Source organism: Drosophila novamexicana, unplaced genomic scaffold (genome assembly GCF_003285875.2).
Source record: "Drosophila novamexicana strain 15010-1031.04,08,12 unplaced genomic scaffold, DnovRS2.1 tig00000434-arrow-pilon, whole genome shotgun sequence".
NCBI classification, from domain to species: domain Eukaryota; kingdom Metazoa; phylum Arthropoda; class Insecta; order Diptera; family Drosophilidae; genus Drosophila; species Drosophila novamexicana.
In genome coordinates this window covers 911,688-925,644 of record NW_020824802.1, presented here as the reverse complement: position 1 = coordinate 925,644, position 13,957 = coordinate 911,688, and the positions used below count along the sequence as shown (strand labels likewise).

General features: G+C 37.4%; 2 protein-coding genes across 3 annotated transcripts in view; one reads left to right on the top strand and one right to left on the bottom strand.

Annotated features, from left to right (window-relative positions):
* Nucleotides 1–13,957, bottom strand: part of LOC115760422 (aminopeptidase N) — a 259,648-nt gene that overhangs the window by 234,303 nt on the left and 11,388 nt on the right. The window lies entirely within an intron of this gene.
* The window catches only part of LOC115760357, a 45,751-nt gene that overhangs the window by 21,671 nt on the left and 10,123 nt on the right, over nucleotides 1–13,957 (top strand). The window contains exon 3 of the mRNA XM_030701646.1: nucleotides 4,541–4,630. Coding sequence (XP_030557506.1) covers nucleotides 4,541–4,630 — 90 coding nt within the window. The remainder of the gene's footprint in view (nucleotides 1–4,540; nucleotides 4,631–13,957) is intronic.

The following is a 13,957-nucleotide window of genomic DNA, read 5'->3' as shown; positions in this document are numbered from 1 at the left end:
GCTAAAAGTACTCATAACATCCGACCCAATTTTAATATACCCTAATTTCGAAAAACCATTTTCATTAACTACCGACGCGAGTAATATGGGCCGTCCTTTCGCATGAGCATAAGGCTATATGCTATGCAAGTAGAACTCTCAACGAGCATGAGATAAATTATTCAACGATTGAAAAAGAATTATTAGCAATCGTTTGGGCCACTAAATACTTATGTCCTACCTTTTTGGTCGACAATTTTAAATCCTTAGTGATCACAGACCACTCGTCTGGTTAAATAACATAAAAGAACCTGAAATTACAACGATGGAAAATCAAGCTAAACGAGTTTGATTTCCAAATTAAATACGTTCCAGGAAAAGAAAATTATGTGGCAGATGCTCTGTCCAGAATACAATTAAACGAAAACTTCTTAGGCGAAGATACTATTAGCACAAGAGCAACCATACATAGTGCTCAAGAAGACAACAGTAACCATTTACAAATCACAGAAAGACCCCTTAATTACTATAATCGACAAATAGAATTTGAAAAAGGAACAGCGAACGAAACAAAAGTTACGAATTATTTTCATAAAACCAACATAAAAATTACATACAAAGACATGACTAACGCGCATGCCAAAGAATTAATAAAAGAATTCTTATGCACAAAGAAAAGTGTTCTATACTTCCACAACGAAGCAGATTTTCCAATTTTTCAAGAAGCCTACTTAGAAATAATAAGTCCGAATAATTCAACAAAGGCAATGAAAACTAGTAAAAAATTAATAGATCTTCAAACATTCGCAGAATTCAAAGAACTAATATTAAAAAAACACAAAGAATTATTACATCCAGGAATTGAAAAAACTATCAATTGGTTCAAAGAAACCCACTATTTCCCAGATTATCAAAATCTAATTCAAAATTTAATTATCTAATGTGAGATTTGCAACATCGCAAAAACAGAACATAGGGATACAAAATTAACTTTCGAAATAACTCCGGAAATCGCTAATATCCGAGATAAATATGTAATGGATTTTTACATAGTAGGAGATAAACAATTTTTATCTTGCATTGATATCTATTCAAAATTTGCATCATTAATAGAAATAAAAAGTAGAGACTGGTTAGAAACCAAACGAGCTATAATACAAGTATTCAACCAAATGGGTAAACCCATCGAAATAAAAGCAGACAAAGACTCAGCTTTTATGTGCACAGCTTTACAATTATGGTTAAAATCAGAAGCAGTAAATATTAATATAACCACTAGTAAAAATGGCATATCCGACGTAGAACGATTTCATAAGACAGTAAACGAAAAATTAAGAATCATTAACAGCGAATCAGACGTCGAAAATAAACTTACAAAATTTGAAACTATACTCTACATGTACAATCATAAGACAAAGCACAAAACGACTAACAGAACACCAGCGGACATATTCATATATGCAGGTACACCAGAGTATGACACTCAAGCTAATAAAGAAAAACTAATAAATAACCTCAACAAAAAACGAACAAATTACGAAATTGACACTAGATACAAACATTCACCATTAGTTAAATCAAAGACGACAACCCCGTTCAAGAAGACAGGAGAACTAAGACAAATCGACGACAAACATTTTGAGGAAACAAACAGAGGCAGGAAGATAACACATTACAAAACCAAATTTAAAAAGAAAAAGAAGACTAATCAAAGCAAATATAACAATTACAGGTCAACAACAAACAGCGATCAGAACATACAAGTACCAGCTTAAACTAATTGTTATAATATTACTATCAAAGCTGTGAACCATATAAATGCACAAAGCATTGAAATTAATCCTATTAAAGCCCATAACGGCTATCTCATATTTAAAACAGGAACCATAGACATTCCGACAGATTACGAATTCCACTGTTTAACGGTTAACATAGCAGTTAACATAGTAGGAACAGTATATAAATACTTATTTCGAACATTAGACCAAGAAGACAAGATAGAAATTGAACAAAAAATAAGCAGCTTAGTAGAAAACAGCGTTCAGGTTAACGAATTAAATCACATAATAGAAGCTATAAACAAAGGAATAGAAATTATGAACGAACTAGATCAAGAGAAACAAAAAGGAAAGAAATTAGATATCCTTATATTTAACTTACAACACTTTACAGAATATATAGAAGACATTGAGATGGGTATGCAGCTCACAAGAATAGGCATTTGTTGCATGTTAATTCTGAGAAATTGTTGAATACAAAAACTTCCACTTGGTTTAAATCAGATACAAACGAAATACTGATATTATTCCATATTCCTCGAGAAATAATAAAAAGCCCAGTATTCGAAATAATTCCATACCCGGATGATAATAATAACATTTTGACAGAAATAGCTCATGAAAAATATTTTACCCAAGACAAAAAAGTTTATAGCAAAGAAACAAAAAAATTAATTAGTAATGAATGAACAGGAATTTTAAACCAAATAACAGCATACTACAACTTTTAAAAATGTTCAAATCAACTATGTAGATCCAAATATAATTTTAACTTGGAATTTACCAAAAACTATATTCAACCATAACTGTATAAATAACGAAATAACAATAGAAGGAAACAATATAACAAAAATCATTAATTGTTCCCTGCAAATTAATGAAATTTCAATTTCAAACAAAATGTTAGATTATACTCAAAATATTTACGTAAGCAATGATGTTATAAAATTAGAACCACTTTCGTTTGTAGAAACGAAACAAATTATTAATGAACACACAAAAATTAATAATGTATTCCAGATAATTACAATAACCATATTTGTAATCATATTAATAAGTTTAACACTGTATTTAACATATAAATTTAAAAGCATACCTAAGAAATTAATTATAAAATATAACAAACCAAAAGCAGAAGAAACACCTACAATAGTAGAAGATACACCAATTGTAAAAGAAGAAAATGTTGTACTATACCCAAACTTAAACACCTGAGGACAGGTTCTTTTCTAATGGTTGGGGGAGTGACAAGTGATAAGTGCACATAAACAGACCCTCTCTCAGCGCAGCTCTCAACGCTGCCTACATATGTATAAGTATATAAGATAACCGCTCCGCTGCTGGCAAAAGATATTCATGAACGAAGAACAACCCAATAAAGTTCTGATTGAAGCAGAAGCTCCAATGAACGAAAGAATTTATTTTGAGTAAACTTTACATTACTCTTCCGTCTGTCCTAATAATAATTCTTACCACAACAATATTACTTCATCCGGTTCTATACCTGCTCCTATCATTTTCAAGGAGTGTGGTTCTTCACTTCGTCCATAGATAAAGCTTTTAAATCTAACCCTTGATAGAATATTATATCATTCCACTTCACAAGAACTGTGGAAAGTCTGATACAAAAAACTGCAGAAGCATTGCAAAACTGCTCGCTATCCCTAAATTATTCGATAAAAATAATCACTTCCAATTTGCATGATCTCTGGAAGTCGGATGTCTCCCCTGTTCAACATGGATTCGTAAAGAATCGGTCAACTACGACCAATCTGCTAGAATTTACTTCCTTGGTAAATGATGCTTTCCTGTCTAAAGTGCAAACTGATGTCACTTACACTGACTTTAGTAAGGCGTTTGACTGTGTGCATCAGGATATTTTACATCTGAAACTTGACCTTGTATGAAACTGATTCTATCACTCTCGTCTACAAGACGATTTGAACGCTATACAACTTTGGTGTTCGGCCAATCAATTGCATTTGAATTGTTCAAAGTGTATGCTTAAGACATTTAATCGTACTACACCTTATCTTGTCATTTATACAATCGACAATACTCCCTTGCAACGTATATTAACAGTTAAGGATTTAGGCGTTCATTTTGATTTCAAGCTCTGTTTCAATCTTCATATAGATACCATCGTTAATAAGGGAAAAGGTGTACTAGGAATACTGCTCTTGCATCTGATCTCCGCAGTATAACAATAGCCAGGATTGTATTGAATTGAAGTTTTAAATTGGGACCCCAGTCTTAAGTTGCCATCCTAGTCCAGCCGGCTGCTTCTTGTTAATCGTGCCTCGGTTTTGTTTTTCTACATTAGTTGATTGTTGGCGATACAGATTCCACTTTTCTGATAGGGCGTCTTCAATTCTCTGTTCCATCTAGGCTTACCAGGAATTATCGTACCTTATTCCTACTTATGTGTACAACAGACTACGCTATGCACAATTCTTTTCGCGTATAATAAAAAGTTACAATAGTTTGCATCATGTTTTCTCCAGCGTACTTTTTCTACCCTTAATAAAATCTTTGCTTTCCGGGTATCTTCGGGATCACACTGACCATTTCTAGCTACGATCAGGGGCATAGGACAGGCTATAAATTTTTCCCCACCGGGTCCGTGATTTCCAATTGCTATCTCTTTATCCTATCTTACTTACTTTACTTTCTTTTTTCCCATTTATTAAAATATCTTAAATAATAATATAAAATTAAAATAATTTTTAATTTTTACTGAGGAACACTTTTTTCTCTACTAACAACCTTCTTCTTATCTGCAGGCTCAAATAGCGTCACTGACACAACTTGCTGTAAAAAGGGGCATAACTGGGCAGAAGGCCAAATAAAACACCTCCATCGGTCGGTGATGCTATTAGAAAATTGTGTAGTCTTACTAGCCTTATAGCATTAAATTTTCGTAATGTATGTATACTGTATTGAATAATTAATTAATTATAAATAAATAAAAAAATAAAAACCCTTCTTAGCAGGGTTTCTTGAAAGGAAGTGACGGTAGTGGTGAAGCCTTATCATTGACAACATCACCTATAATTGGAACCTTAAGGACCTTAGCAATGTTCCGTGTACGAATATACCGTTCGGCTCCGGAAATTTTTGTTTTTAACGCGAATCCCGATGCAGCGTACTGCATCCCAACTCCCGCCACACCGAACGAGGGGTGCAGTCGCAAAACGTACGACACGAAATGCAAAGTAAATATGAAAAACAAGTTAGAGGTTCTAGTCGGCAGCTCCCGACTAGGGGATACCCTGAACCCTCTTCTTTCAACATCAAATGCATATATATATATTTTTTTTTGAAGCTATTTGTCAAGTTTGGTGACCCTAGCTCTAATTATTTGCCAAAATTGCCCAAAAAACCGGATATCAATATCGATTTTTATCGATTGCTTGGAAACTCAATTCTATCCTGATGGATAGCATATTGTGGTGACCAGATACATGAGGCATACTCAAGAATAGGCGAACTCAAGTCGAACTCACTCGACCATCGCTTAATGACACCCATAACTATTCTGGCCTTATTGACCACGGTCTTAACATGAGAGTCGAATTTAAGTTTATGATCAAGGATGACACCTAGATCATTAACTTCATTAGAAGTACTGTTAACACGCACGAGCGGTAAGCTATCAAGAAAATGTAAGCACAACACTGTGAACAACGCTGTTGAACGAAACCAACACGAAAATAAGGTCAAGAGATCTGTTTCTTGAGTTGCGCACACGATTAACCTGCCGTAAGGACATTTTATGTAGACCATCAATAAATTCATTTGATGAAGACGGCAACAGAAAGTTTGAGTCTGATGGCGATGACCACTCGACATCTGGAAGATTAAAGTCCCCAAGAGCTACTAATAGATCTCTATCAGAAAGTATGGAGGAGATAGATTCAATATCATTATCATCATCTGATGAGAAGTGTGGACCGAGCCTAAAAACAAAAATATTTCTTTTCTGTGGAACACCGACTAGAGGGTTAGGGTCCACAGGTAGGACAGTGGGAAAACTATTGATTGTGGTACCTCAAACAGCCGACAGTCCGGACGAGGAGCCTTCTAGCCTTTGTAAAATTAATTGTTGCTGTCGCCCTTGCGGGTTCAGGGTATAAAAAAAATACTTTCCCCGGTAGGGCTCGAGCTCGCGGCAGACCGCACCACTTGCTATGCTTCTGCTCGGCAGCCACACCAACAATTAACTACTTATGAGAAAAAAAACAAACTTAAATAGCATTATAGAAAAAAGTCGGAATTACCATGCTGTTAGAATGCGAAGCAGACGCGCATGAATGTGAGTGTATACATGTATACAGAAATTCTTAAAGATGCTGCCCCAACCAATTGCGCAGTTGCATATAACTTTGTTTTTTTCTTAACCGATCTTTATGAAATTTTCTACAGTATATCTTATTGTACCATAGAATATTTGTGTATTCTGAAAAAGTCAATTGCATTTAAATTGTCATAATTGTAATAAGTCATTACATCTAAAATTTCAAGTCTCTAGCTCTTATAGGTTCTGAGATCCTTTGGCTCATACATACGGAAGGAAGGTCAGACAGACGGACGGACGGACGGACGAACGGACGGACAGACAGACGGACATGGCAAGATCAACTCGGCTATTGATGCTGATCAAGAATATATATACTTTATGGTGTCGGAGACGCTTCCTTCTGCCTGTTACATACATTTGGATTTTGCACAAATACAGTATACTCTTTTTACACATTTTTAATGGGTTCATTGTATAAAAAAAGATTATGTGTGTTTGGGCATAATTGGGCGGTTTGACTGTCAACGTACCGTATTCATTACACTGTACTTGTGAGTTTTACAGCGGCGGTTGCTTAAGCCGTTATATTTAGTTTAAACATTGTGGCTGATTTTGTGCAGCTGCTGTTGCTGAGCAGAAATTTGGAGCAATGCTTCCGCTTCCCTTCTTTGCTGTTGGGATCGAGTGGATAGACAACAATTTGCCTAATAATTTACTGTGACCAAATATTATTGTTCTCTTTGATTCGATTTGTGCACTTGATCAGCAAGTGATCGTTATTGCCAGGTAACACTGTACTTGTGAGTTGTGCAGCGGCTGTTGCTTGAGCCGTTATATATTTAGTTGAGCATTGTCGCTGATTTTGTGCAGCTGCTGTTGCTTAGCAGAATTGGAGCACAGGTCATTGCCATTTTCCTTTCGGCATTATTATGCTTCCCTGTTTTACTGGTTGGAACCGGGTGTATAGTCATCACCATTTGTCTGGTAGTTTTATTTGGATAAATTATTTTCTGAAGTTAAATGTCCACGCTGATGGAAATGCTAAAAACGCCAAGTCTAGTTTGAAATTAATAGCGACTTTGCAAAAGCATGATAAAGTTCTAGGAGATATTAAGCGGCTAAGAACCGCGATTGAAGAAAAAACAATTTCATATGATCAGATACAACCTTAATGTCGGCTGGAGTTACTGGAAGGGTGTATTGTAAAAATAATTTCTTTTTGAAAGTCTGGTGCACAATGATTCGACACTGTCCAATGTCGAGAACCATTTTATTTCTTGCTTGTCTGATGAGGTATTAGTAACAGTAAAGGCATTTCAAATCATAGAATGCAATTATAAAAAGGCATTAGCAAGTTTAAGAGCTTTTTATGACAATAAATGCCTCATATTTTTGGATACAATTTCTCAACTCTTTGAAATTCCTTACATGAAAAAAACTTCAGCGTCAAGTCATAGAAGTCTTATAGACACCATATCGGCATTATATTCTTCTCTGCAGTCTCTAGGCGATGACAAGCACTTACAATAGCAATGTTAATTCACTTGGCAATGTCAAAAGTAGACTAGGCAACAAAATCACGATTGGAAGAACAGCTTGACTATGATAGTTTGCCATCTTGGTCAGATTGCGCTGCTAAATTGAATCGGTGCTATTATCAATTAGCTGTCGAAGAGTCAACTTGGGGCAAAACAAACCAAAGCAAGAGGCTAATAATGGACATATCAGGTCATCGCTGTCGTGCTCTTAGGGTGATCAGAAAGCAGTTACCAAATGCAGTTATTGTTCAGTCGCTGATCATAGTCTCGCAAACTGCCAATTGTTTAGCGCTCTTCCTGTTTATCAACGCTTTGGGCTTGTGAAGCAACATAACTTGTGCATCAACTGTTTAAAACAGGGGAATGCAGTAAAAATTGTGGAATATCGAAATGTCGATGGTATTCAAAGCCACACAATACTGTACTACACAGGTATGAGAGCGAGAATTTGCAAACGCAAGCATCTAGTTCCGCAACAGCTTCTCCACAGCAACAGGCTTATGTAAGTCATGTTCTTAGTGCCGAACAAGTAATCCTAGCCACATCTGTAGTGAAGTTAAAAGATAGATTTGGGCATTTCCAGCCCGCGAGAGCGTTTTTAGATTCAGGATCCCAAATAAACTTGATGTCAGAGGACTTAGCACAACGCTTACGTCTACGTCGTGAAGATGCGTCATTGAAAATTGTCACAGTGGAGCCACTGCTTCGAGTATCAAACACAAAGTCCACACATCGAGTTATATCTCTACATACCAACCTTATCAGAAGATTCAGTCCTCACAGTGGAATATAGCTCAAAATATTGAACTGGCCGACCCCCGATTAGGATGGATTGTGTCAGGAAAATATTCGCAAGGCTCATCATCGCAAGCACAAGTTAGCACTGTCGCAATTGATAGTGACAATAGTTCTCTCGACACTCTAATACAACGATTTTGGGAGTTAGAACAAATCCCAGAGAAGTTGAAGGCTGCATATACAGCTGAAAAAATTGAATGCCACCGAAATTTAAATGTGCGTAGGTTGGAATCTGGCAGATTGTATGTACCGAATGTGTATACCGATTTTATAAAAGAATATCGTGACCTTAGAAATATGTCATCGCTTACGTCAACTCCTCTAGGACTACATTATTACATTGCCCATCAATGCGTCCTGCGTCCTGATGGTATAACCATCAAATTGCTCGTAGTTTTTGATGCGTCAATCCAGACGTCAACGCTAATCTCACTAAACGATACTTTGATGATATCCAACTATTCAGAGGGAGCTATATTTAACCCTTGCACGATTTTGGTGGCTTAAGATGCTTTGACAGCCGACATTTAAAAAATGTATCGACAGGTAGACATCGCTAAGGAGGATAGAAGTTTTCAGTTAATTGTATGGAGGCAATATAAATATATAATACAATGTTTACAGACATTTCAACTCAACTCTGTGAAGCGAATCCAGGTGATCTTGTTTCTAGGGGCACAGATGTGGACGATTTGGCTTGTCCGCTCTGGATTAATTGTCCTGAATTCTTAGGACAAGTCCCAAGTGAATGGCCGCAACTCCATCAATTTGAAATATCACTGGAAATGCAATTATCTGAGAACAAGAAGACAGTGACAGTACATTCCCTAGCATTGTAGAAATCTAATGAAATCTTGACACTGATTGAACAGCTCCTCGTTCACTAAATTGGTGCGTATCATGGCATACATCCACCGTTTTCTCCAAGCGAAAAAAACGTAGTCGCGAATCAGTTTTCTAACCACAGGAGCTGCGACTCGTCTTTTTAAAATTGGTACATGTGGTGCAAATGTCTGAGCTTGGTCACGAATTGGTTCAACTAGAAAAATCTTAAGCCTTAGCACCTCATCTTCAATGTTTGAACCCATTCGTGAAATTGCAGGAAAAGAATCCAATTTCAAAATCATTCGAGTTGGTGAAAGATTGCTAAAGGTACCCATTCTATATGATGCTAAATTTCCCATACTACTGTCTCGAAAATCTCATTACAACGAATTGTTTCTTTGAAACATCCATCTAAAGAATTACTATGCCGGCGGTAAAGATATGGTCTCAATTCTACTATAGCTTGTTAATGCGTGAGCAGCACAATTGTTTAGGGACGCGTGCAAGCTGCAAGGCCAAATTGGGCAATTTATCAGCTGATCGTCTGTGTGAAGTTGCCCATTCTTAAATTCTGGCTTAGATTTCTGTGGCCCATTTTATGTTGGCCTTAAGATTCGAGGGAGCTCCTGGCGGCGATCAGAAGCAGCAAATGCAGAAATTCGCAGCGGAGCGAGGCGTCGAGTGAGTGTTCATCCTACCGGGGGTATTCGTCTCCCTCCATAGTTAAAGCCTTTAGGCCTTAACGCGGCTCAAAAAACAAGTACCTAAAGTAATAATGTAAGCATGCACGCACCTAAATAACTGAAGCAAAAAATTCTAAACGGCGATCAACAGTTAAATTAATTAACTAATTAAAAAATGGTTGGATTATTATTCGTGAAAACCCTCCCGAATTATTCACCAGAAATTAACAGACAGGTCATAAAATTAACATCTCTCTTAGAATTTAAAAGGCCACTTCTCTTGGTGCTCAAGAAATCTCTCCCAAATTCAAAAGAGAACAAATAAGAGGTTCTAGTCGGGAGCTCCCGACTAGGGAATACCCTGAACCTTCTTATTCGAACACCAAATAAATTAAAAAAAAAAATCCCTTGGCAGGGTTCGAACTCGCAACTGACCGCATTACTTGCTGTCGCCTCTACTCAACAGCCACACCAGCACAAAAAAAAAATTTTCCCGTTACGGATCGAACTCGCGACTGACCGCACCACTTGCTATGCCTCTACTCAGCAGCCACACCAATATTTAAGTACTTATGAGGAAAAAACGAACTAAAATAGCATTACAGAAAAAAGTCGCAATTACCATGCTATTTGAATGCGAGAGAATGCGAAGCAGACGCGCATGAATGTGTGTGTGTACATGTATACAGAAATACTTGAAATAATCGCTAGCTGTCCCATTCAAGTGCGCAGTTACAGTTTGACCTCTGTAACTAATAAGGATAAGGCTGATTTTTATTATACCTAGTGGAGGAGTGGGAAATTTGAAAAAAGTTTGCGAACAGATCGGCTATGCCTGGATCAGTGTTCGCGCTCTCATCTGTAAACTTAACCGAAGAAGGCCAAACAGATGTCTTTAGTTTAGAATTGACAAAGTTAAAAAATTGCTTAGGGTTTTGTGAAAATTGAAGGCAACCACGGCGAAGGTAATCCTTATAACAGATGGAATTTTGAGTGGAAAAATTATTTCCCGATTTCTTAAACTTTTTATAACACGTCGACTTCACGTTTTTTAACCTCACAAGTTCATTTGAGAACCAGGGAGGCCTATCAGACCTCGCTGGGTGATCAAGAGGAACGCAGACATCAGTAATCGAATCATAAAAAAGTTTAATGGCAACATCAATGCCTGCACAATTCCTTAATTGGGGACTCGGGCTGGTAAATCAATGACCATTTCCAGAGTTGGATGAAAAGGCTCTTCAGGAAATGTAAGCGCAACACTGTGAACAATACTGTTAAACGAAACCAAGTCGAAAATAAGATAAAGATCAGGATTAGATCTGTTTCTTGAGTTGCGCACACGATTAACCTTCCGTAAGGACATTTCATGTAGACCATCAATAAATTCATTTGATGAAGACGGCAACAGAAAGTTTAAGTCTCATGGCGATGACCACTCGACATCTGGAAGAGTAAAGTCCCCAAGAACTACTAAAAGATCTCTATCAGAAAGTATGAAGGATATAGAATTAACATCATTAAGATGGGTGGACAAGTTAGATAGAGGGGGTATATAAGAACACGAAATAAAGATAGAAAAACTTCCAAATACAACTCTTACAGCCACCAACTCAATCTCTGAGATGGGAAGATCAATGCGTTCCGACGAAAGAGCAGACTCGACAGCTATAAGTACTCCTCCTCCGATACGGGAAGATCGATCACATCTGTAAGTGGTGTATTTGGAGGTAAAAATGTCGCCCTTTCGGAACACCTACCGCAGCGGCCGATACGGATAATTCGACTGGTTTTTCTCGTGCCGATGTCATATTTTTCGGGACAGAATCAGGTTCCACAGCAGACCTCAGAGCTACCGGAGTAACAAACAAGTATACTTTAAAGGAAGCATCATGGTACCCCTCGCACTCGGCAACCGTTTTGGCCTGGCACTGTTCCGAGTTCGCCCAGTTGGACTGGCTGCACCTACCGCAATTGGTCTGCTTGATACAATCGTTTTTTGTGTGGTCAAACTCATAGCAACGAAACCATTGCCTGATGTTGTTGTTCGTGCTGGGAAGCTCAACTTGGACCCGCTGTCGACCACATTTTTTAATGCGAAGAGCGTCCCCCCTATTGGTATAAGCCTACTTAAGATCGACATACAACTAGGATAGTCGTTGGTGGGGTTAGCACTGTCAGCATTTCTGGGTAGCCTGGCCCCGAGTTATATTGGTTTGCCACAACGTCAATTTGGTTCTTAGGAGTAGAAGCGGCCAGGTTTTGGACCACTATGCCAAACGGTCTGTCCTCTGTGGTGTGTATATGCTTTAAAAAAAACCTTTATTGAAATACATAAGTTTGCGACACTTTGTTGCATGCAATAACAAACATAAAGCCAAGAGCGCAGAGCCACTTGAGTTTATTGACTCAGGCTCATATTACGCAGCACGGACCGATAGTACTCGAGCTACGCTTGTGTAGCGCATGCCAATACATGCACATACGTCACAGTTTCTGGCATTTAATTAATTATATAATAATATCTAAATTAAAGGTTTTGAGGCGGACAGAGTTCTGAATAAAGAACATTCTAAAAACCCTACTGAACGAAAACAGTCGTGTTGTTTCTTGTGACATATATCATGGCGACGATAAGTTCAAAATGAATCATTGAAAGAATAATACGAGAAATAAAGGCTATCTTCGGCACGCCGAAGATCTAATACCCTTGCAGATAAAACCCTTTCATAATGCTTATAGTGCTTTGCCCGTATCTAAGAAGCACAGGGAAAATAGTTAATGCCGAGTTTGGGCAAGATATCTTGATAAACAAACTGTTTTTTCATACAACAACTTAATTTCCGACCGATTATTCCTATGACAGCTATATGATATAGTTGTCCGATCTTAATAGTATTTTGCATATATATGAGTAGGAAAGTAAAACTAAAAAATGCCGAGTTTAGTGAAGATATCTTGATAAACAAAATGTTTTTTCATAGAAAAACTTAATTTTCGACCGATCGATCCTATGGCAGCTATATGATATAGTGGTCCGATCTTAATAGGATTCCGCATATAAGTGGGGTGTAAAGTAAAACTAATAAATGCCGAGTTTGGTCAAAACATCTTGAAAAACAAAATGTTTTTTCATACAAAAACTTAATTTTCGACCGATCGATCCTATGGCAGCTATATGATATAGTGGTCCGATCTTAATAGGACTCCGCATATATGTGGGGTGTAAAGTAAAACTAATAAATGCCGAGATTGGTCAAGACATCTTAAAAAACAAAATGTTTTTTCATACAAAAACTTAATTTTCGACTAATAAATTCCGAGTTTGGTCAAGATATCTTGATTAACAAAATGTTTTTTCATGCCAAAACTTAATTTTCGACCGATCGTTCCTATGGCAGCTATATGATATAGTGGTCCGATCCAGGTTTTCAAATATGTGCTGCGTGCAACAGAAAGAGGGACTTCTGCAAAGTTTCATTAAGATAGCTTTAAAACTGAGAGACTAGTTCGCATAAAAAGAGGCAGACGGACAGACGGACATGGCTCTATCGACTCGGCTGTTGACGCTGATCAAGAATATATATACTTTATGGGGCGGAGATGTCTCCTTTTATGCGTTACACATTTCACGACAAAATTATAATACCCTCTGCAAGGGTATAATAAAGTTCCCTTAGCAGGGTTCAAACTCGCAACTGACCGCATTACCTGCTAACAACTCTACTCAACAGCCACACCAGTCAAAGAAAAACAAGTAAGACGTTCTAGTCGGGAGCTCCCGACTAGGGGTACCCTGAACCCTCTTTTTCCAACATCTAATGCATATATATATTCTATTTTAGAAGCTGTATGTCAAGTTTGGTGACTCTAGCTCTTATTATTTACCAAAATTGCACAAAAAACAGGATATCGACATCGATTTTTATCGATTGCTTGGAAACGGAGTAAGTTATTGATTATCGTATTCAAACTCGATCTGCGCAGGCACTAGGAGCACCTACATCTAAAATTTCAAGTCCCTAGCTCTTATAGGTTCTGAGATCCTTGCGTTCA